General features: G+C 30.1%; 1 protein-coding gene across 1 annotated transcript in view; it reads right to left on the minus strand.

The window, feature by feature from the left end:
• Window positions 1-3,757: 3,757 nt before the first annotated feature.
• Window positions 3,758-26,713, minus strand: part of LOC107456685 (F-box DNA helicase 1) — a gene marked incomplete in the record, with an annotated part of 34,060 nt that continues 11,104 nt past the window's right edge. Inside the window, 12 exon segments of the mRNA XM_071187060.1 lie at window positions 3,758-4,198; window positions 5,845-5,973; window positions 7,718-7,821; window positions 10,232-10,351; window positions 12,811-12,996; window positions 14,510-14,579; window positions 15,584-15,726; window positions 16,083-16,182; window positions 16,961-17,097; window positions 21,209-21,374; window positions 23,433-23,646; window positions 26,570-26,659. Of these exon segments, the coding sequence (XP_071043161.1) occupies window positions 3,959-4,198; window positions 5,845-5,973; window positions 7,718-7,821; window positions 10,232-10,351; window positions 12,811-12,996; window positions 14,510-14,579; window positions 15,584-15,726; window positions 16,083-16,182; window positions 16,961-17,097; window positions 21,209-21,374; window positions 23,433-23,646; window positions 26,570-26,659 (1,699 nt within the window).

Genomic DNA, 26,713 nt, shown 5'->3' on the forward strand with positions numbered 1-26,713 from the left:
CATATAATAATACTTTAAAAATAGTATAATCCATTTAATAATAAAAAACTGAATAGAATAATGAATTTAATCTTAAAGTTTAAAATACTTTAGGCAATACATTTTGACTAATATTACAAATATGTTAAAGGGCTCACCTTGGTATTGCCTTCGTCGCAGATGCAATACAAGAGAAGTCGCATATGACAGCCCTGTAATCTTGCGAGATTAAGATGTTGTCTGCTTTTAAATCCCAGTGGCAGGCCTCATAAGAGTGCAAATAGGTCAAACCACAAGGAGTATCATAAAGCCATGATTTGAGGCAGTCTAGAGCACATGATTGACTCAAAAAGTGCCTGTCTAGAACTGCATTTTTCAAAGTGCCCCAGTGTACGGGCATTAAAAAAAATCCTAGATCCGGGTTACTGAAGCTAAAATATTGCAGGTGGGGAATAATATTTAGGTGACGCATTTTTGACCAAATTTCAATTTCATATATTTATTTTTTTAGTGACTTCAAGAGACACAACTTTGACGGTAACTTCTTGGCCAGAGAAGTTCATCATTTTATATACGTCACCAAAAGCGCCAGACAAAAGCTTTTCGATGCATACGAAGTGGTTAGCTTCTAAAACTTTCTCGGCATCTCTTTTGTGTTGGTATTGCTGCCCGAATAAGTCCAGTTGTTGTATTCTTCTAAATTTTAGAAACTACGTGTCTGAATTGGAGGAAAAGTCCCGCAGTGGACTGATCTTTAAGAGACACGGTTCCCAGCAGATCACCGAAGTCAAGCATCACTGACTGCGGTCAGCGTGCGGGTGGGTGACTACTTGGATCAGTCTGCGTAGGGACCGAGGGTGTGCGGTATTGGTCCTCGTTAAACTGTTGTACCTTAAAGTGCTAGACTTCACATGCAGGTCGTTGGGCTACCGAACGGGGGTGCCATCCCCTCTGCTGAAAATCAAATTTGTGATGGCTTGTCTTCGGATCATCCTCAGGGATGTTTCCCAGACCGTCGCCAGTAGCGCATTGTGCGAGCGGTGATGGCTCAGGGGATAGAGCGTTCGCCTTCCAACGAACCGGGTTCGAATTCCAGGCGATACAAATTCCGCATCCGGCTTGCATCGACCACAGTGCTGACGTGAAAGATCCTCAGTGGTAGACGGATCATGGGTTAGAGTCCCCTCACCGTCAGGCTAACTGTGGGAGGTTCTCGTGGTCTTCCTCTCCATGTAACGCAAATGCGGGTTAGCTCCATACAAAAGTCCTAAACGAAGGCAAATTTCTCTCAATACTCGATCCAGGAGTTCCCTTATCTTCTGGATTGGGTTCAAAATTACAAGGTTACGAAGTTAAACATTTGTAGTCGTAAACCCATAAAATTGGGTCGGCTGTTCAACGACGGTTATAAAATAAAAATAAAATAGCTCATTGTGCAGCTCTAGTAGACGTAAATTAACTACAACAACAACATTAATCTATCGTATGAACATAAAAAATCTACATTTCGTAAATCCATGGTTTTCTAGGGTGAAATTCAGCTAAATTTTTGCAATTACAATGTAAAAATTTGTCCAATGAAAAGCCTGAAGTTGTACATATCGTAAAATTTAAATACTTCCAAAAGTTCGGTTCTTCATTACTGAAGTAGTGACACAAAGGGGGGGGGGCCCAAAAGAAGTTTTTGCCCCAGGCCCTAATTAATCTAAGTCGGGCTCTTCTTGACCCAAATCGTGATCACTTTCATCAAAATGATTACCTATTTTTCAAATTTCCCAATTCGATTTGCTGTTAAGCAAGAGCTCTAAAGAGCACAATCAGTTTTGAAAGCGCAAGTTAAAATGATCAAAAGTGATTTTACAAAGTATTTTTACAAGTTTTTAACAATGAATATAGTTTATTGTGCATGTACTGACAGTCGTATTTTAATTGTTAAGCGATAATGAAATTTTTCATACTATGAACTCTCGATTACATTTTCTATTGTTAAAAATCTGCAATTGATTGTTAGAAAACAATAAATGAAATATACAGTCAAAATTTTATGTTGTTGAAGTTCAACTATAAAATACTAAATAAAAACCAAAGTTTTTTAAAACGATAATTTCTAAATACCCATAAATAATACGTTTCATTAAAGAGGTAAATTCGACATGACACCACAATGTATTTATTTAAAATCCTACAATAATAGTTAAGCAAGGAAGAATAAAAAAATTCTATCGGATTTCGAATTTTTAGTGATGAAAGCGGATCGAAAAAGATATCAAAATCTGTTCGATTGCTTTATAGGTTGCAAGTGTTTCGAATAATAATCTTTTTAACTTTTTTTTCTCCTCCCTGTTATCAAAAGGTTCCTACATTTCAGTATTGATTTCTTACTTACCTAATGAATTGACTTACGAACCATCATAATTACATTTTTTTCCCCTATTTAACTTTTAACAATAATTGAAACAGTATATATTCAGTAAGGTGATTATAGAACACCCTGTCTGTTCCTTTAGCTCAACTCATTGTCTATATTTTTCTGCTTTATAATTCAGGCAGTTCCGCAAAAAAAAGTAACAGCAAAAATTGTCCAAACATTGGAAAGTTTAAAGACTTTTCATTGAACTAAGCAAATGGAAACTTCAAAGTTTTTTCTTTTGCTTGTTAATTCGCCTTTTTTTTCCATTTAAATATAATAAAAAACTTCGAAAACTTCATTTAAATATAAAAGAAACTTCGTTCGATTCAAACTTGAAATGGAAGAAGGTTGATAAATTTCGAAAGCCTGAAAAGATGACTCTCCTCTCTAACCCCTTAACGATCGGTTAATTTTCAAGAAAACGTATTTGATTAGTGCTGGCATCTAATTTAAAATAAACTAAGTATCTACAATTAGCATAAAAATATCCTGGTACTGCCATCTGGCTCAAATGAATCAATTGTAGCCTACACCGATCGCCCGTAATGGAATCGCAAGGTTGTAGCAGCTCATAGTATACAACTCCATTCACCATTCTTGAAACGTCGAAATCTTCCCTACATGATTTATCAGATGGAGCATTGTCACCATAAACTTTTACAAGCATTCAATGCGCTTCAGCTGCACTTTTCTTCCAATTAAAGTAGAAACATAAAACCTCTCGCAAATGCTGCTTCGTTACCACAAAACTTGACATATTTAACGAAGAAAAAAACATGGTTTTTGTATGAAACACAAGGCCATATAAACTGAATATTATTGACAGATGCTTAACCTCTCTGAAACCACCTGTCACTATGAAACATTCATAACAGCCAGAGCCATCTCTTGAAAACGGACCGAACTAATTTGTAATCCCAATACGTTGATACAATACAAAACAAATAAACATTCAACAATTGTAATACACACGCATGATCATGCACAAGACTTGTTGGAGTCTGAAGATATGAAATTGCCACAGAACAATTCAGGTCAACTGCCACAAGAAATGATAAACTGCATTATTTCAAGTATGAAATCATGCTGCAAGGCCTGTATATCTGTAACAGGAGACCATTCCCTCTATTAATACGTTCTTTTGGATCATTCTGCAACCGCTGTTTCATAGCTTCTAACTCCAACGAGTGTTACCCACGATCACGAGTGTGTATTACAATTGTTGAATGTTTATTTGTTTTGTATTGTATCAATGTATGTACGCATCAAATTCCATTAAAATCGGTCCAGTAGTCCTAGAGATGATCGACCAAATCAGAAAATTCTCTAAATTTCTTACAACAACAAAATTAACCAGACTCCACAGTATAGACACACAGATTGTATTTATTTTAATATTATGTAACAGCCACGTCGAAAAACAATTAATCGATTTCATCATGTACATAGCAAAATCGATAAGAAAGTATAAACAATACAATTTTTTTTATATACTCAACTGATTTTGACAAAAAAGAATTCCTGAAAAAATGCAAATATAAAAATATCTATACACATGGCAACACATTTTCACACATGTATGTTGATTATATATACTACATCCCTGTCTTGAAATGGAGGAAAAGAGTTATGAACAATAGGGGGATCGTTTGGAAGGGGGCCCACGAGGCTGGCCATACTCCGATGGGCATAGTCATCGGTCGGGTCTAAATACATGATCACCGGATCTAATTCGACACGGGTCCTGACTTTGGGATCTGTACGACACTTCATACACAGCACACCACCTTGGATTCTTCGACCGTTGGCCTACATGAAATGAAAAAACAAATACTAAATCACATGCTCAGTGAAAACATTATTTAATGAATATAAAATTTTGACTAAACTGTATTTAATTCTTTTTTTCGAATTAATTTTAATTTCTTTTAAACACAGTTGGACTTCTATTTAGTGAACTTCCATTTTTCAATTTTTTTCGAGGAAATTTTAGAAATTTCTTAGGAAAATAACTTACAAATTGTGGAGAATTGAAATGAATTTTCTATTTAACGAATTTTTCTTTGAGATCCACTTTCTCTATTTCCCAAAATATTTCAAACTTGTTAACGTATTGTATGAGAGAAATGACCTTGAATTGAGTTTCAAAGTCACTTAACTTTTAGAGAAAGCAGTAAAATTCCTTTCCCTCTTTGTTTGCATTTTAAACGAAAAATTCAGACAAAATTAACGGATTTTATCAGCAGCAATTGCACTTTACACACGCGGAAATGTATGTTTAAAATTACTTTTACAATAAATGCAGCTATTATTTTATACATAAATTTAGCTTTTTCTTGTTGAAAATGTATATAGCATGATAGCGTAACACTGGATAATGTTTTGCTCTATTCTTGCTTTCCATGCAGATTTCTTTTATGGTTAAGATATTATAGTCGATGCTAGTTTACAAGATAAAGGTGTAACAATTGCTATTTTAATTATGTCGAATTTAAAATCAGTTTTGTGTTGTTTAAGTATTTCAAAAAGTAATTTTCTATTTAACGAATTTTCCATACAACGAACTTATTATCAGGATTTAGCGAGTTCTTTAAATAGAGAACGAAGTTAACTGTTAACCGAGCTTAGAGCAAAAACGAAAATATTTTACTCAAAATTGTTATAAATCTAAACAAATATTGGTTTTCATGTGTATCTTTTCCATCCTCTACAAACAAGGCCTAATAGAACCAGTTAAACCTCTTTCAAGCCCTCAAATAAATAATTCTAGTTGAACATTCAATTAATTTGTGTTTACTGAAGTATAATTTAGACATGAACAATCTCCCCCATGACAGAATCGCAATGCCGTGGCGATATTGTCAAAGAACTTTACAGAATTCTTGCAGAAAGATATTTCTTTTGAAAAGTAAAAAACTTTAGTTTTTTACCAATACCAAAAGTTTTCTCTTCCCAAAATAAAAATCTTTCTGCAAGAACTCTGCAAAATTCTTCGACAATGTCGTCGTGATTCTGCTACGAGGATCATCTTCATGCATTTAATGATTCAGAATTCAAGTTATTTATACTCAAAGATATTTTCTTTATCCAACAGCATGAATAACAAAAAGAAAAAAAAATTAATATTAATAGTTTAAAAAAAAATTACAATAAGTATTTTCAATCCCAATAAGAATTTCTAGGAGAGAAACTCAAATCTGTGTTTAAACACCTATTGAACTCTGTGTACATTAAGATCTGGACATTTTAATAGATTAAGACATATTGCGGAATTCAAAATAATTAGGAAAATTTTTAAACTGTAACCCTAACTTTAAATTTAACAATCACACAAATGTAATACATATTACTATAAATGACGCAAATAAAAATTGGGCTATAAATATACATTATAAATACAGACCAAATACTGGGCCTGAATGTTCACTGCATTTCTACATAAAAGAATTTCTCACCAAAGTCATTTGCCTGCGATACAGAGCCAGAACTGTATGAGGAGTAAACATTTCATTGCAAACAACACATTTAGCTGCCTGTCCAGGTTCAGCTATCTGTTTTGAAAGAACCGGATATTCAAATTTCTCCTAAAAACAGAAAAAAAATGGCTACTTTAATGCAATGCACGTGAAAGTTTTTTTTTTATAAACTTGAAGAATTATAAAATTTAAAATTTATGCTTCCTCACAAACTGAATATATTCAGGGTATCTGCTACATTTTACATTTTCAAATTCATGACTTTTCACGACTTTCCATGACTAATTCCAAGACTTTTTCATGATTTAACGTTACTGTGTTCTCCGACAATAACACAATAAATTTTTTAAAAAAAAGCATTATAATAACATTAGTTGAAATGATAGGTATAACCAAAACTGTTATACTCTGCATCTTCATATTTATAGATTTTAAATTAAAAAAATAGAGTAAAGAAAGAGTTGAAGCAATAAAATAGCTGAAAAAAAAATACAAAAGCCAATGATTTTTTCCCCTGCAGAATCACATTCTAAAGATTCTTTTCTTGTTCATCAGAAAAGAAAGAAACACTCCTGATTTTTCTGTTCTCATTTTGGAATTAAAAAAAAAAATTACTAATGACTAGCTTGGTTCAGCTAAAATTTTAAATTGATAAAATAAAAAATAAATAATAACAAAAATTCTGAAATCACAGAAGTTTAAAAGATAATTTGCTCTAGAAATGATGTTTTTTCTTTCATTTTATATTTTAATAAAATAAGACTGTGAGTGGGGATTTTGTTACAAATTTAGATATTAGGAATACCATGAAATTGGGGGGAGGTGGGGGATAATTCCATTTTAAAAATTAGGTTTTTAGGAAACCACTAGACTTTCCATGATTTTTTTAAAAAAAATATTTAAAATCATGACAAATTCTGTTCAATCTTGAAATTCATAACTTTCCATGATTCTTCTCTAGAAATGATGTTTTTTCTTTTATTTTATATTTTAATAAAATAAAACTGTGAGTTGGGATTTTGTTACAAATTTAGATATTAGGGACACCATGAAATTTGGAGGAGGTGGGGGATAATTCCATTTTAAAAATTAGATTTTTCGGTGACCACTTGACTTTCCATGATTTTTTTTAAAAAAAAATATAGTTAAAATCATAACAAATTTTGTTCAATCTTGAAATTCATAACTTTCCATGATTCTTCATGATTTTCCAGGTGCGCAGATACCCTGTATATTGCTTAAAATATAAATTTCATTTATCTATCAAACAATATTTTCTGTAACATAAATCCATTCTTTTTCTAAATTAGATTAATTAAAGTAGACTTTCTTTAGCTCGAAAGTGGATAGTTCAAAATATTGAATAATTCAAAGTAACAACAATTCCTCTAGAAATCCTTAATCATAGTAATGTTAAAATTTGATCTTGTAATTTATAGTGTTCCTTTCAATTTAAGGATGATATGACATTTAAACATTAAATGAAACTGATTTAAAAATAAATAAATATTATATTGAATAAAATATTATAGAATGTTAGAAAAAAGAACACAATTGAAATGATTTTTCTAATATAGAATAAAATTGACTAAAAATAACACTTCTCCTTTAATTTAAAGACAAATTTTCTGTCAGCAGCATTATAAGTATTGTAGAATGAGAGCAAAATGCATGAAATATTTATTTTAGCTAATAAAATTAGTTAGAAAGAAACTTTTGTCACAATAAAATTTGTCTACATTGTAATAAGTAGTTTAATATTTAAAAAAAAATAAATTAATGTATTATTGCTTTAAAAAATAATTTTTCAAAAAATGGTTAGAGAAAATACTTAATAAATGTATTAACTTACATTTCCAGAGAGGAAAACTCGAAAAAACCTTTCTGGTAAAAACAAAGATGTTTTTGCACGCGTCAAAGCAACATATATAACATTGTATTCTTCTTCTTCTGTTCCTGCAATAGAAATGATAACTAATTAAGCAGCTATTTGAAAGGAATTATTTATTCTCAATTTGTAGGGTCAATTGTAATTCTCAATTGTCAAAAAATATAGGGGTCGAGTTTCAATCTCATTTAGAGCTGCGACCTTACAACCGGGATAGCATGGTTGGTAAGGCGTTGGTCTAACGTCCAACAGGTCATGAGTTCGATACCCACCAGTCAAAGACTCCCCGTGTACAAAACGGTGATAAGTGCATGCAAATACATTGGCGTCACAGAGTCCTCAAAGTTCAGTTTAATTGCTTTGTAAGCATACATTATAGAAACAAAGCTGTGTAAATTCAACTGTTATTCCCTTTCATCCTCGGAATCCAAAGAAATTACATCGGCTAATTCCTTTTGCAAACTTTTTATTTCCGTAACAATACCAGAGTTTGTAACAAGTTCGTCATCATCCAATCAAACACAGTCTTTAAAAGAAATTGATTCTGGAAACAAATAGTGAATTAGGGCAACAGCAAAAAAGATCAGATCAAGGTGGTAATTTCTCAGAAAAACATGCTTCTTCATATTCACATCCAGAAAAAGAAAGAAAATTCGATTATAATATCTATTTATTATAGCAGAAAAGAGTTTATCTGGTTTCCTGTAATGCCCTCCCCTTTCAACAGCTTTTTAACCCCATGACATATCCTTTTTTGATATAGAAATGATCTTTGATTGAGCTGCAAACAACAACTTGCAACAGAATGTTGACAGAGATGTCAACTGCTCTGGACACACCAAAATAATTTAAAAAAACGGTAAATAACTACAAACTAAATTTTGCAAATATTTGACTATTTTTGCTTGCATTTTAAAAGGTATAGCATGACATAACTACTATAAAGTGGCGAATTATATAAGCCTAAGAATTCTTTAGAAATAAATTGAATTTATTTAATTAAGAATCATAATTAATAAACTACCACTTTAAAATATTTATACGCTGTCCGGAGCAGAGTTGGCATCTCTGTGTTGAAGACATCTCAGAAACAAATAAGAACAAATGACTCATAAGAAACAAATGACATCTCCCAGACGTCTTCGCATGTCAAGGGTTTAATCCATACAAATCTTTCCTTTGATTGCTCAGGGTTGCCACTCAAATAGCTGTATTAGGCTAACTATACTAGTTATAATTGCTGGCTGGAAAAACTTAGAGAAATAAGAAACAGTTTAGCGAACTTAAAAAAAAATAGTGCTATAGTAAATGAACCATTTTTAATATAGCTGAAATATCATCCTTAAATATCCCATAGATTGCTCTTTGAGTGGTTATAACTTTTTAAAAGATGAAAATAAAAAACAAAATTCCCTGCATTTTCCCAGTATCTAAAGAAAAACTCATAATTCCCCGCATTTTCCCTGTTATTTCAGGCGATTTTTAAATTCCCTGTATTTTCTCTATTCTCCCTGTGAAGTGGCAACCCTGTTGCTGCAAACGTAAAATTATCAACACTACAACAAAGCATTCACTTCTACTCTTATAGAGCTGTGAATGTTCAATTTTTTTACCTGTCAGAAGGGGAAATAAATTTTCTAATCACATTAAAAGTACTTTAAAGCATTATTTTTTGCATACAACTTGACGGGAAATCAAAAGCTAGTTTGCGTTAAAAGAAATTCACCATAATCAGGTTTAACTGCATGTATATTTTATCAATTTCTACATTTTTCTTCTAGGTAGGTACTTTATTTATGTCAAACTAGAGCTGGACACTGTGCTATTGCCGATGGTCTGGGAAACACCCCCGAAGACATGCCATCGCAATTTCGATCCTCTGCATGAAGAATGGCCCCCCTGCTTTGGTAGCCTGACAACCTGTGCGCGAAGTCAAACACTTTACGGTACAACAGTTTAAAAGAGAATCGATACCGAGCACCCTCTGTCCCTATGCAGGCTGATCAAAGTGGTCACCCATCCGCTTACTGACAGTAGCCAGTGATGTTTGACCTCGGTGTTGACTGGGGACTGTGTCTTTACGATCAGTCCACGGCAGGACTTTTTCTACTAGGAAAGTGTGAATTTCTGGCCCAACTCAACAAGCTGCATGTTTATTTTAATGAGATGTTTTTATCTGAGAATTTGGCATTTCATTTATAAAAGACTATTTTTGATTAAAAAATTTTTAGGTATTTCTTAAGGTTCTAATAATAGATTTTGAAATAAAATTTTTACCGATTAAAAATCTAGAAGAGCAAGATGTGATATATATTTAAACTAATTATAACAGCAAAACAAAAACTACTATATTGCAGAATAAAAAAAAATTCAAACAAAAGAATAAAACAGTCTATAAAATATCTTTGTAAGCATTAAGATTAAATCAATAAATTGTAAATAAAATTTTTTTTTGTAAAGAAATGAATGAATACAAACCTGAACTTATTGAACCTCTCCTTCTAAGGTTACCCCAATTCGTCACAGGATAATCATCTGTTAAACTAACTGTATCGAATTCCAAGCCTTTTGATTTGTGTGCAGTTGAAAACACAACATCTAATTAAACACAAACAATCTTATTAACCCCATGACAATGACAATATTTCAGAAAAATGGAAATTTTTTTGACTGCTTAATTTTGTTCTTTATATTATTATAAAAGTTAGAAAATTGTTTTTTTTTTACAAAAATAAAATTTTAATTGCAAAAACTACTGCATTTATAATTTTTACATACAGATAAAAAAGTAATGGATTACACACACATCTTATTCAATTACAGCAAATTAAACAAAATTTTGAAGCTTAATAAAACTAGTATAATATAATATAAAAACACAACAATATGATTTTCAATACATGAATTTTATAAATCTTTCCCCTCCCTCGACCCACATTTCCCACCAACATTTTCTGTCCCTTGACCGAAGTCGTAATCGGTGAAAAACTAGGACCATTAATGCCATCTATTATGAAAATAGTGAATTAAGTATCCTTAAGTAGAAACAAGTAACTTCAGGCTTCACAAAATAGAAACGTTAATTTTTCTCCTGCCTGAAGTCAGTTCGGGCATCACTGGCAAGGAGTTAAATTATAATTAAAATATCAAATAAAAAACTTGTTTCTCCATACATATACTGATGGAGAAAAAATCCCAATACGAAGAGAAAATTATTGTACAGTTATGAAATTTAGGTAATACGCTTGTCTGAGTAACATATTTTATTGATTAAAGTTTCAAGATCACAGGCTAAAGCAATCAGTGTTTTCACTACAGCGCAAGAACCTCGCTTATTTTTTCTTTTCTTGCATTAAAAAATTATTAACGCGAGAAGATCGCACACTCTATTAATAAATTTCAAAATGCGCAAATTTTGGAAAAAAATTCGTTTTCTGCCATTTTGAATAAAATCCCTTTCACTTTTCTTCCTTGATCTTTCATTATTTTCAACATCGATCCCTGTTATCTAGCTTCCCTATTTACCAGTATGTTTCAGAACTGGTGCGAACATCAGAACACAATGCCCCCCCTCCCCGAATGACACGGAACACCTTTCAGAACACATTTCTCTGCAACCAAGTGTTCACCGAAGGTAAGATTTATTCATGTAAGACATTTAAATTTTTTTCAATGCTACAAATTTATTTAGTGATTCCGAATTATTCAGCATCTGTTGCAAGGTCATTTAGCACTCAAAACCGAATTAAGACAAAATATTGTATACAAATGACTGATAAACATTTGAGCAGCCTAACGAGAAAAGCTGATGAAAAAGTAGATATAGAACGTTTTTCATATGATGATGCAGCATAAATATTCAAGGCTTTAAAAATTAGAAGATGTTAAAAATGTATTATAATTAAAGAAATATTTTTTTCCAAGTCTATTCGCATTTTTTTAATTTTTAGAAATCTCACTTAACTTTTTGAGACCTCACCCTGTTTTTGAGAAAGGATGAGAAATTCTCTCTCATTTTTTTTCTGTAATGAAAACACTGATATAGAATGTTTTCCATATGATGATGCAGCAAAACTATTCAATGCTTTAAAAATTAGAAGATGTTAAAAATGCATTATAATTAAAGAAATATTTTCCTATTCACGTTTTTTTAATTTTTAGAAATCTCACTTAACTTTTTAAGATCTCACCCTATTTTTGAGAAAGGGTGAGAAATTCTCTCTCATTTTTTTCCTTAATGAAAACACTGAAGCAATATAGAGAAAACTCATTTCAATTTTGAAATACTGGTACATTAATAACCAGCGTGACCAACAGAATTTTGGATGCAAACAGGTATCATACAGGTCATTTTGTGAGACAGAATTCAGTGTAGGGTATCCGCTACATTTCAGATCTTCTTCAAATTCATGACAATTTCTAAGCATTTTTCATGACTCAACAAAGTTACCATTTTCTCCGATAAAAACGCAACAATAAACTTAAAAAAGTAATTTACAACAACAATTAATTTGCGTTCGTGTATCAATTGGTTAACATTGTACTGCAATACGTTAAAAATAAATACAAATAGGAAGTATATAAAGATTCTCCTGAATAAAAACCTTTGACAAGTATGCCTAAATATAAAAGTATAGCATATAAACTCGTGCAAAACACATCATTATTAAAAAAAACTACAGTACATCTAATAATTTGGTCTAATTATTATAATATACAAATATAAAACCTGTTATAATAAATATTCTATATTTTTATTATATATCATCTAATTTATCCAATAGTCAAATTTATATTATACATCATCTAATTTAACCAATTGATAGACGAGCGTAAACAAGTACAAACCGGTTTCAGCCGCGTAAAAACAATAAAGTTGTATAGTATCACCTGATAATTAAGATTTTACATAGAATCTTATAGTGCGTCTAATAATTTGGTCGCGGACTGTACATATATATATATATTGATTACAACATTAAATGTGATTTACTTTACACCATTTGTGTTTTCACATAAATGGATATCATAAGATTGATTAATAAAATTATACTTACTAGCCAACTGTAGTGGATGAGTGCATTTTTCTTTAATAGTTTTGATGTATTGTGGAATATCATTGGAATGCAACCTGATGAGTTCAACTTTTGATAACAAGTCAGAATCATCTGCATTTTTAGCATAATTGGTCAACTCTTCATAAGTTTTAAATTTTGAAATGAACTTGTCTTTAATTACATAACCTGTAGAAAAAAACATACGTTATTATACTATAGTAAAATAAAACAAAATTCACTTTCTTCATGATGAGGAAATTTCTAAGAAAAAAATTTCTATTTACAGTTTAAATAAAAAAAATATCAAAACTAGCCTATTTATTATGGAAAATGCTTCATAATCAATTTTAAATATGCACACAAAAACAAAATTAGCACATTGCAAACTTCTTTATTAGAAATACATGCATTTTTAGTGGCCACATTGAATAATTTCACCATAAAAAAAAAAAAAAAAAGCCATTCTACATATTAACCAATATTAGTCAGTAAATAGAGAAAAGAGATTAAGATTTAAAATTCTCTTTTTCCTAGAAAAAGCCAGAATTTTAATAATAAAAAAAAGAATGAACTTCCCCACTGATTTTTGTAATTTCAATAAAAGTAGTTTTAAATGTAAGTAAAGCAGTTCTAAGTTTCATAATAGATTATAAATAATAGATAATACATAATAGATTTTAAATGATTTTTGTCTTTTAAAAATAAATGTTTGCATTAAGAACATATTTTTTTGGAAGCATTAAATGTAAAGTGTATTTTCATAAATACTTTGCAAAATATTAACTCTAATTTAAGAAAAAAACTAGTTAAGACACTAATTGCATAATGCATCATTTAACGGTCGTAGATTGTTATAAAATTTGAGAGCAACTTCGTCCATATATTATTAGTAGAGGAAAAAAATAAATGTGAGAAAAACAACAGCCCAAATTAGAGTATCAGTTGTCATTTTTAACACTTTTTAAATCTCTAAAAACTCCTACAATAAGTTTAATTAAAAATTTTTTTAAATATTATACAGGGTGCATAGCCAAATCTCTCAAAAAATATTTTTAAGCAGTATATACATTAACAAAATGCAAAATATTTTTCTAAGACTTTAGATGATCATAATAAAATAACTAGTTTCTGATAAAGAACTCTTTTTTTGATTATATTAGTCACCATAAAAAGATCAAGAGATTTTCAGTTCGATTTCTGGGGGTGGAAAATGAAGTTTGAAATTGAGAATATTGTGCAAAATGCAGCGGAGTTGCACATGAGAGAGCGAGAATCTCTTCGAACCCAGCTCAGTAGACGCACATGCGGACTCCCAAGTATTTCATCAAGCATGTAACATGATTGGGGTGCTATTAAACGTTACAGACGCCAGAATGGATAGTGGTTGAATGAATTGTGAAAACATTGAATAGAACAATAAGATCACCTAGCTTTTGCATAGTACGCAGCGAAAATTGACATGGTAAAGAAATATCACATTTTTGAAAAGGGAAAATTAAGTATGTTTTAAAAACACCTCATGAAAAACGCACCTTAAGGCTTTTAAAAACGAAAATCGAAAATAAGGACCTTTAAGCACTTCTTAAAAACGCTACGCATCATGTTATAAACAGCACAAACTAATTAATATTTTTAAGTAAAGAAAGGTTTTATTCATATTGATAAATTGTAAAATAGACAAGAGAAACATTATACAGACCTGGTTCATTATAATAGTTGGCAAGCTTGCAAATGTCCAGCAGCTGTTGAAAGCCATAGCCTTCAATACCCTGTAAGAAATAATATATTCATTACTAAAAAATTATTGTACTGAAAATGAAGAAAACATCAATTGTTGGAGGAAAAAAATGACAGAAACAATTTTGAACAACAATCAGTTCCCATAATTTCTTACATGATACCACAGCTTTTGCAAACAAATTACCCCTGTATAATTAAGACAACAGTATGTGAAACAAAAATGTCAAGTCTTGTTCCAGATTCACAATTTTAATTGCATTTTTTTAGTGTAAATAATTTTAATCAAATGAATATAAAGACATAAAAGTTTAGAACAGTTTCTAAACATTGAAGCTCAGATAACAATCATGAAAAAAAAGTAAACTTATGATGCTGCTTGGAAAAATTACAAGCCATTTTAAATACAGGGAATTTCTAAGTTCCAGTGTACTTGATGGTACAAAGAAAGTGCTTAATAACTATTATCACAAAGTATAATTTTACATTAATTGGTAATTTTTAAAATACTTTTTTTAGTATTGGTAATTACTAATTATAAATATAAAAAAATCTTAGTGCAAGCCTTTTTTTTTTCAACAGAGATTGTTAAATACAAATTAAATACTTACATCAATTAAAGCAGCATTTATAGTCAATGGCTCATATATTCTAATATGATTTTGATGGTACAATCGCTGTGTAATTACAAATAAAAAACCTTTCAAACATTTTCACTCAAGATTAAATATTAAAATGCAATTTTAATACTTATGCCAATAAAAGCAGTGTTTGTAGTTAAAGCAGGATTTGCATATTTATAATTTATTACATCCTGCATACTCCAAAATGCTTTTGGTAATTCAAATTAATGTAATTACAAATAAAAAACCTAAAACCATTTTATATAAAAGCAGTATTTGTAATCAAAGGCTCGTATTCCCTAATATGCTTTCGGTAATTCAAACTAATGTAATTACAAATAAAAAAACCTGAAACCATTTTAAATCAGAAGCTGTCAAATACAATTTAATTATTTCACTATTTAAATACTTACACCAACAAAAGCAGCATTTATTGTTGAAGGCTCGTGTTCCCTGATGCGTTTTTGGCAACACAGTCTTACAGCTTCATTGAAAAGCATAACATTTGATCGAGCAATAATGGCATATTGCCCTACAGCTTGAGAATTCACATAGGCTAAAACACAAAAAATAAATTTTTACACTATACTATTATACACATTTAATTTTATGCTTAGTTAAATATCAATACTTTTAAAACTTATTTACTTTCTAATTTTGCATATGAACAATAAAGAAAGATTTTTTTCCGGTTAAGAGTAATTTAGAATAATAGATTTTTTTCATGTTTCCTGATTAAAATTAATTTATTCTTTATTTAATATTGAACTGACAATTTTGACTTTGCTTTACAAATTCAGGAGAGTGTTTGGTGTTAAGCTTGAACAATAATAATTATGATTTTAGTTAATAAGTGATTAGTTTATAAAAATATACAAAATAACTAAAAAAACTCATTAAAAAGAGTCTTACAAGGCTTTTCATTTCCAACCAGTGTATTTGTAGTTACATGTTTCAGGCTTTCCAGACAAGAGGATGCAATGTAGGCTATTTCTGGTCCGAATCGAAATGACTGAAAAATACAAACAATTAATTGAATATAAAAACTGCGGAAATTATGAATTTTAACACATTTGAATAGACTGTGAACAAATTTAAATCAAATAATTAAAATCAATAAAAAAGATAACTGTTCTTCGTAAATTATTGTTGAAATAAATTTATTAACTAAATAACCAGCAATAAATTAAAAATGTAAGCATAAATAATTTATAAATGAGGGTTTATTTAATTTATTTCATGTTTTTTTAAAGCAATTAAGAGACCTTAAATGTTTCTAATTTTAAAAAATTAAAAAAAAAATAAATTATAGTCACTAAGTAGTGTAACTCAATTTGCAAGAGATTATTGAAGTACAAAAAGTTTCACATGAAAAACTTGATCTAAGTTAAGATTTAATTTAAATGAACTTTTCTTTTTAATTTAGTATTATCAATTCACACTCAATAAAGATACAAATTTAATGCACGGTTTTTAAAAACAGATGAATATTTTTTCAAGTGTATTTAACACTATAGTTATTTATAAATGTATTGTTCAACAGACAGACAATTCTCAAATTCTGCATATTCAAGTTGATGTCAAGACTACAAAAAAAAAAAAAAAAAAAAAAAAAAAAAAAAATGTTAAATACTTATACACACAAATAAATTCTGAATACCTGAAAAAACTACTTAATTGTTAAATAAGCCAATCACTTTAAACTAGTAAAAAAAAAAAACAATTTTTTTTATTCTTAACTTTTCACTAGAGTAATAATCATGAGTTATTTTGAAAAGAAAGAAGCGTACCTTGGTTAGATGATAAGTATGGGTGGCTTTAATACTTTGTAAGGCATTTTTAGCACCACGAAACCCATAGATTTGTTGATTAGGATCCCCAACTAATATCACAGGCAGTTTTTGGGAAAGAACAACAGATATCATGGCTAGAGGAGAAATAAAATAACGGATTTTTGAACATTACACTACAATTTTTGTGTACAACATTGAAAATGCAATAGCAAAATGAATTTTCGCATGTAATAAAAAAAGTAACAAAATGTAGAAGAAACTTTGTTGGTGTAAGATTGAACAGAACAGAAGTTAGAGATTGAACTCAATTAAACATGAGCTTTAACAGGATAGCTGTAAACTCTAACAAAAAAAATAAATTATGACTTTTCGGATTTTCCCAGACGGATATTATCAAATTACCCTGATTTATGGAACTACCCTAGCAACAATTTCACCATGGCCCCAGAAGGGATCAAAATTGGCTCAATATGGGCCCTATCTTAATAAGTAGCATAAGACCAATACTGGGATGTTCTTTTTAATTTTTTTTTTAAATATTGACCCCATAGGGCCGGGATAGCCTGGTTGGTAGCGCACTGGGGCCATGCCCAAGAGGTTCTTGGTTTGATCCCCGCCGGCCGAAGACTCCCCGTGCAGTAAATGGTGATTGGTGCTTGTTAAATCTGTTGAGTCACAAAGTCCTCCATGTTCCCACAACAAATCATACCCCTGGGGGTACTGATGCAGGAGCTTCCTCGTCTTCTGGTTTGGTTGAAAACTACAAGGCTACGGAGGTGAACATTAGTCGTAAACCCGAAATTGGGTCGGCTGTTCAACGATATTTATAAAATAAAATATTGACCCTATATAGGTTTAATATCGGTCTTTATGGGGCATATATTGGCTGAATAATGAATATAAAATATCGAGTGAATCTGTTAATTCTAGATATAGCCAATATCTGAAAATAATGGCCCTTTGAACCCTTACGGAGTCAAGATTCGTGAATATTGGCCTGATGAGGGCTTAAGTTAATTCGCTGCTTGGGTAGTTGCATAAATTTTATAGTTATGCCTTATTCTTTTCTAGTAGCAAAATAACTTGGGCCCTCATTGGGCCAATATTCACGAATCTAGGTTCAATAAGGGTTTAAAGGGCCGATATTTTTCCGATATGGGCCCTATATAGAATTAGTCTGATTCACCCAATATTTTATAATCATTATTCAGCCAATATAAGCCCTATATTGACAATGCATAGGACTAATATGAGCCATAGGACCCATACAGGACCTATAGTGAGCCCATCTGGGGCCAAGGTATAATTGTTGCTAGGGTTGTATTTGAAGCATAGTAAAAACACTTATCTTTGCCGTTAACATTGAAACTAAAAAATTTTTTCAAAAAAAGTTCATTTTTTCCCTATTAAATTATCCCACTCTTACATTTTATCTCCTGACTTTTCTGTGGTTTGTGAATCTAAGTAAGGCCCAGTAATCAAACCCCTTTGAGGGCTAGACCAATCCTGCACAGAATATATTATTTAATGGCAGCATAGCAGAAAAATTTTAATACAATTTTGCAAGAGGGATCAATCCCTGGATATCACACACACAACTTATAAATCCGAAGAGAGTTTCCTTTATAGCTCAAACTCAGAACAATTACTCATTTAAAAGGACTGAATCTTGAAGATTGGTCTGTTTCCACATCTGTTGATAAACTTATATTTTCATTTCTTGAATTTTCAGTTTTTTTCTAATTTTATTTTTTAAAGAAATTTTCAATTAATTTTTGTAATAGAGTAATTGCCCTGCATAAATATTATTTTGTTCAGCAGTTTTTGTTTTTTCAAAAAAATAAAATATGCAGGGCTTAATCCAGGTTTTCAATCCTAGTACCTATTTTTGTGAAATTTTTTTTTATTTTTGTGAAAATTAAGTGAATTATTTTGTGAAAATTAAGAACTGTGATGGTTTTTTTCAGACGGCGACTGTTGTGACGGTTTCTCCTCAGTTTTTTCAGACTGAAAAAATGTTTTAATTGATTTCGTTCCTATACTATCGATCGTGCGTAAACGCTTCATATAATAATCGCTATTCCGTGAGCCACCCGCTCCACTTAAATTTCTTCCTTGCTTCATTATAAAAACTTTTCATAAATCTTGTTAAAAAATACGAATAGAACACATTTTACACTAAATCATAAAAAAAAACACTTGTCGTATGGGAAAATGAGTTGAGTTGTTTACGCGCTGGCTCAATTTAGCCGGTTGCCTAGTATAAAAACTTCATCACTCACTCCGATTGAATGGCGTATTTAGGAGAAGTGACGTCAGCATACGAAGCCTGTTTTCGAGCTAGTGCGGTTGCGCGGAACGCCGTCCGATGGCGTACCGTACGGCGTTCACTGTGAATCCACTTTTCCGTTAACCGCTCGGAAAACTATTCAGCACTTTAATTCCTTCTAACTTTCTTTTTTATCTTCGTGAAGATGCGTTTTTTTTCAAAGTTTGTTGAAATACTGATTTTTTTTTTTTTTGGTGANTTTTTTTTTTTAATTTTGTGAAGGTACCGAAAAACGGTACCAAAATCGCCCTGGATTAAGCCCTGATATGTGTCTAATAGTTTTACATATCCTAAACATAAAGATCATATCCTGAAAATTTTAATAAAATCAAAAATGTCAAGAATCCAAATCTTCTTCACTCTTGAAAAAAACTGGCTTTAATAAAATCTAAACATGTCTTTAAGTGTAAAGCTTTTAATCTTTCATTATAAACAAGATTCATAATAGTAAGCAGAGGATGTCTCGATCATTTTTTTGTAGATTAAGTAATTTGTCTGATTATAATAGCATAAGCAGAGCTGAATAAAATCAAAAGCTTTCTAGTCATTGATAGTACATTGCAGTGTAGCCATTGTAGTATTACTAATATTCAAACAAAAACTGCTGAACAAACAATATTACAATGACTACACTATAATGTACTGAAAGTATTTATGTCTTAATAGTCAGTGTAAAAGGAGTAGAACATAAAATAACGGTCATTGCCCTGATTCACTCATTTCCCCAAAAGTATTTAGGGATCTGTTTAGAATAAATTTGGGTCCGTTAATGGACCCTTCACAAAATAATTTATTTTTTAATCGGACCCTTCACAAATTTGTTTATCTTCATTTTCTACATTTACACATTCTTGTTAATATTAAATCATATTTTTTTTGTAAATAAGTAATTGATCATTTTATATTTATTCATAAAATTAATTAATATAATATTAAGTAAATAAAAATTAATTTATGGCAACTTTTTAAAAAGAAATATTATAAATTGAAGAATTGTTTAAGTTTACTTAATGCATTACACATTAAAAGTGATACATTACTAAGTTGTGTTATTTAAAATATGTCAATAAAATATGTATGTTGCATCTCTAAATTAGTAGCAGTAATTGTTGAGCAGAATCTTGTATCTATTTACAATTTAAAATCTCCTTGAAAAGGCTTTCATCAACTTTAGCAATAACAGGACATTATTTGCACAAATTCACAAAAACAGGACCCTGGTTGAAAGAATGTGACTTAAAGCTCATTTTATATTCACAAATTACGAATAGTTTTTTCGCAATTTTACAAAAACCACAAAATGTCTGGACAGACTCCTGGTATTGCCACAAGCAAATTTATGTGTTTTCTCATAATTCTAGAAGATTCTCAGTTTGGCTCCCCTAAAATTTTGAGAAAATCTTTTTTTTCTTTTCCTTATGAAGATAAAAAAAAAAAAAAAAACATGCATCTTAAAAGTTTTACAAAAAGACCATGTCCAGAAAATTTTAACAAAATCCAAAATTTCAAGCATCCGACCTTGCCTGAATTACCTATTTTTTTTTATTAAAAAAACAAACAAACTGGTTTTTAATATTTTGTTAAACAATAAATCGCTTGAACACAGCAAAACAATGCAAATAAAGCACAAATAAAGGCACAGAACATGGTTGTTTTGCTTTATTCATACATAAAACAAAATATAACCTATACTCATTTAAATAAATCTGTTATTTTAAGCTTTTCATGAATTCTATAAATAACTGTGTTTCATCAACATACACAATTAAAATATTTAGAAAAAATAAACATTCATAATTTTAAAGCAATTGTGGGAATTACCATTTGCACTGTAATTAGTCTTCTTGATGATATAACATTTTATAACAGCCAAAAAATAAGAAATAATTTCTTGCAATATTATGAAAACCGTGTACCTGGATTGCAATCTTGTGCTTCATCCACCATGATGCACTGATACTGGGAAAGGCTTGGTTTACTTAACTGATACAGTTTGAGGTAGACGTCATGCGTGATTCTAGCGGATTTTTCCTCTCGGTCAATCATCTTTGACCACACTAGCTTGGAATCCTTTAGCAACCTCTAAAAAAGTACAATACTTGGCTGTGAATCAATGTTTAGTCTTGATATCTCTAAGTACATACCTAATTGGTGTTTGTCTATTTGATAAACTCTCAGTAGATTTATGGCTTTTATGGGAGTTTCAGAGTTGCCACAGAAAAAAAAAGAACTATGTAGTAGCCTTCAGTACCCTAAGGCATGAAAATAGTTGTCGAAAACTATGAAAATAGCTGCCTAAATAAGAACATAAATTTGACTAAAATTTTATAAATGACTTAATTGTCATATACCATGATCCAATTAGTCCAGTTGGTGGCAAATATGATAATTTTTATATAGACGTTAGTGTTCCAGCACTAAATTTTTATATAAAAAAAAAGTAGTATATTTGCAAAAATTAAATACTTTAAATACTAAAAAATTATTCAAAAAATATTTTTTCATTAAAAAAAACATAATTTTTCTAAAAAATTTTCAGTGTAAGCAATAATTGATTAAGCAAATATATAAATATTGTGAAAAGTGATTATTCAAATTCGAAATTCCCGCGTCGTAATATTGTATTAAAAATTGGGTTTTATAAAATCATACAGAATCTCAAAGTGATAACTGTTGAAAAGGCGATTGAGAAACAAAAGAGATTCACAACAGAATCTGTGCAAATTGAGTACATTAAAAAGCGATGACTCAAATGTGCAATTTAAAAATTTTTTCTCTCCATTTTTTAGGAAAAAAAATTCATTATGCTCGGAAACTACCATATGCTGCAGGTTGTCAACCCAATTTATTCTTTAAAAAAAAAAGAGAACATTGCTAGGAGCACAAAAAAGTCTCCTAATAGTCTCCTTTTCCTGAAAATAGCTGCTTTTTTAGCCTCTTCAGCCAAAAAAAGTTGGCACAGTTGTCTCAGATCGAAAATAGTTGCATATAATCGCCTGTTGCAACCTTGAAGTTTTGAACCAATGCACGATGAAGTTTTCCAATTAACATACTTGTTTTTGAAGAAATATTATTGACACCGATACAGTGCTTGAAATTAACAGTGGTCTCTTGGTTTCAGACCACTGAAATTTTGTTTCGGAAACCATTAAGTTAAATTACCATTAAAATGTTATGAAAATTTCACTGAATACGATGAAAATTGATTAAATTGTTGAGCTTGAAAAATTTTATTTAAAAACACACCATTTGAAAAAGCTTGTTAAATACATATTTTGAAGTACATATGATGTATGTCACAATATGCCGAATTTTTCTCATTTATATGAGTTACGTAGTGAGGCAGAGGGGCAAAAATTTAATATAATACTCCACTTTCTACTCTACCGAAACCTACCCTCAGAATACCCGAAGTGAAAACGGTAGACAGTATGTCATCAAGGAGAGTCGTCAACCGCGGAAGTTATATTTCCACTAGTGGTTTGTTAAGAATCCCAACACTGGAAAATATTTCGGATTTCACTTTTTAAACTACTACTAGTTTTGACATTAAGTCTAGTTTTTTTTATTTATTTTCTAGTGAAAGTAATGAAAAAAAAATTCAGATGATAGTTTTCAACTCGCATATTCATCAAGATTGTAAGTTCTAACCCTAAAAAAATTCGATAATCAGGACAAAATGCTATACATCAGGACATAATTTTTATCAAGAAAAGCAGGACAACTATGAACCCTGCCTAATGAACACGCCACTGTGAAAAATGAAATTATGTGGTTGTTTAGCTTCAAATTAATTTTAAAAAAAATTATACATGTCTGTGGGTAGTTACGGGTTTTACTTTTCAAGTATGCACTGCTCTGGGTTCTTTTTTCTTCTTCATTTTTTGATGCAATTGCCCAGAAGTCGTCAAAATTTAGAAATTATATTGATGCAGGTACAGATATGGAAATCTTCTCTAGTTGGAATTGCAGGCAAATTAGACTCTATAAAAACTGTGTAGCAGACTGACTCAATAAATTATACTACTAAGGGTACTGGCTATGAAAAACCAGTTTAACCAATGTTTTTTCCTGTATTTTTTTTAAAAAACAGCTGTCATTATGTATAAAAAATCAGCAATAACAAAAAGTATTCCATACCACTTTGTCTGCATCTGTAATACTCTTGGAATTTGAATCTTGCATTGGAATATGATCAAACGTTATCTCCTCATCTGCAGAGCAGACGAATGATTCCAGGGTGGAGAGGACAAGTTTGGCATAGGAAAAAACATGTAGTTTTGTACCTTCTTTGTGAGTTAATAAAGTCACCAAGTCATGTGGTTTGACTTTAGAGGTCAATTTGTATCTCAACCTGTAATAAAAAAATTAATTTAATTTAAAATACCAAAGACATATACATATCAGTATCTAGTACACAGGGGTGCCACTCTAAAAAAATTTCAAGACGGAACTTATTTTTCGACCAAATAATAACTATCTGGCGTTGTTTATCAAACTTTAAGAAATTAATAGCTCACAATTTGATTATTTTTTCTAATTTTTTTCTTCTTTATTTTATGTTCTTTTTACCAAACAAAACGAAAATAACAGCTAACCTTGTATATTTTTTTGCTACTATTATTGAACAACCTGAAACCATTCATATCTCTATTCTTCACTTCACCGTTACATATTTTTTGTTCTGGCACTATAATTNTGCGATTAACTGAGAAAAAACATTTCTAAATAAATGACTTCAAAATTAACACCATTTGCAGTAACAATATTGTTGAGTCTGAAGACAAATTTAATTAAAACCTATGTAAAAACTGAATGATTTGACATACAGCAGAAAACATTGCTTTTTATTTTTTTGATCAGGAGAGCCACCTGACATCAAACATAGTAACTATTTTGAAAGTTTTAGAAATAAAACTCTGGTTCCTAAAACAATGCGCAGCAAACTGTACATTTTCAGGGGTCTGTCCAGACATTTTGAGAAAGGTCCGTTTTTGTAAAATTGCGAAAAAATTACTTGTAATTAGTGAATATAAAATAAACATTAAGTCATATTCTTTCAACCAGGGTCCTGCTTTTGCGAATTTGTGCAAATAGGGTCCTGTTATTGCAAAAAAGGAGTTTTTAAATTGTAAAGAGATACAAGATTATGCTCAACACTGTAAAATTATAATTAAAAAAATTTAATTTTAAAAGATAAACAGCAATTACTGCTACTAAATAAGAGATGCAACATACAAATATTTGATATTTAGCCTATACTGCTGAAAGTTTCATTTCGGACAAATAAAAAAAGAAGAAGCGTCTGCCGAAGACAAAACTTAGTTCGTTTTCATCTGTCTTCCTCCTCCCCCTGGGAAGGATTTATTTGATTAACAATACAATAATGAAGCTAAACAAATTTGTGAAGGGTCCGATTAAAAGATAAATTATTTTGTGAAGGGTCCGTTAACGGACCCAAATTTCTTCGAAACAGACCCCTGATTTTTATCACCTACATTTTTCTTTCATTGATTTTTCAAATCATCATAATTTTTGGGACATTCAGTAGAAAAAATATTTGCAATTATTTTTTCTAATATTGCTTCATATTAGCAATGCTATTAGCAATTATTAATGATTGCTAATATTGCTTCATATTAGCAATGTACCAGATAGCAATTTAATCAGATATTGAATATTTGACAGGCCAAAGATTAATTATTTCGAGTTAATTCTAGTTATTTTATAATCAGACAGTTAATTTTTAGGAAATGTCAATGAACTTGTATAATTTTGATACTTGTGATCAAGTACTTCAAATACAAAGTTATAATCAGATGAACTATTTATATTTAATAAATTCATCTATGATATTTCTTTTTTTTTTTTTTTTAACCGAATATTTTCATAAAAAATTCAAAACATGCATGAGAAACTAGGTTTAAAATTTTATTTTAAATAGAAGAGTAAAATTTAACTTGTATACAGAAATAAAACAGAGATTAAATTCCCAATCATGAAATCTTGCTTTCTTTTATTAATTTAGTTTCTCTTATTTCTTTTCTTTTTCGTCATAAAATTTTTTAATTTAAGATCTGCCAGACATTTTAAGGAAAAGATTCATTAGTTATATGGTCATGATTAGCAGCTAAATTCTGATTAATAAAAGCATTTTTTTTATTTGTTCATTTGGATGTATATTTTACTAAACCTCTGAAACTATGTTAGGATATCCAAAGATAATTCAAGAAAAGAAATTTCTTTTTTTTTAAATTATAAAAACACTTATATACTAACAGTAGAGATGCTTTTGGTTTAGTACTTAAAATTTTTTTAAAGGAAGACTAATACAATGCATACAATTTAAACTACAAAAATTATTATTACATATTTAAAATAAAATTACTTTAGCAAGGTAGGGGTGCACAACCTTTTCGAGTGAAGGACTACTTGCACAGCAGATGGAATAATAAAGGGGCCGCACGTGTATTTAAACGTGTTAACAGGAAATAACAAAATTTTTCTGTAAACATATGAACTAATTTTTTTTAATAATATCTAGACCTAGTATAGTAGACCTTAGTAAACCTAGAATTTAAGAATAATATTTTCAGAAAATTAAATACTCTTAATTTTTAAAACTACTTTTAATTATTAAAATTCATTAAAGAATGAAAAAAGTGATACTTCAAAAAAAAAAAAAAAAAAAAAAAAAGAAAAAAAAAAANATGGACAAAGTAAATGTTTTTTTTTTGTCATATCACTTAGTACAAAAAAATCTTTTTAAAATAAATTCAAACTTTGAAAAAAAAGCTAATCTTTACAGAATGAAAGTATAACAAATAAACCAATAAATACATGTTTTATAGATTAATACAAATTCAAATGAAATATCCTAATTGAACAAAATTTATAGGAAAAGTCACTTGGATTTGAGATGAAATCTGCAAAAATAATGTGCGGCAAAAAAAAGTGATAACTTAAATTCAAAATTCACGTATCTCAATATCGTACTAAATGTTGCATGGTTTTTTTAAAAAAAACACGCAAAATTGTGAAGCAATAAAGTGGAAAAAGCGATCGAGAAACACAGATTTACAATAGAATATATGTAAATAGAGCTTGTCAAAAAGTGATGCAAATCAACAGTCGAAGGGCCACATGTGGCCTGCGGGTCGCAGGTTGTGCACTCCTGAATGAGTATCAAAAAAATATGTAGAATGGATACATTAATTCAGTGAGAAGTTATTACTTTTCACTGAATACATAAGAAAATACAAAATAAATATGCTTACCTAAGTCCTTCAGTTGCATACGCTAAAGAATGGGCTGTTTTACAAACTACATTCGACGGGAAGCGCTTCTTAGCATCTTCGCATATAGCTCTATCGAAATAGAAAAATGTGAACCCAAATTAAAAAAAAAAAAAAAAAAAAAAA

This window comes from Parasteatoda tepidariorum, chromosome 10 (assembly GCF_043381705.1).
Source record: "Parasteatoda tepidariorum isolate YZ-2023 chromosome 10, CAS_Ptep_4.0, whole genome shotgun sequence".
In the NCBI taxonomy this organism is placed as follows: Eukaryota; Metazoa; Arthropoda; class Arachnida; order Araneae; family Theridiidae; genus Parasteatoda; species Parasteatoda tepidariorum.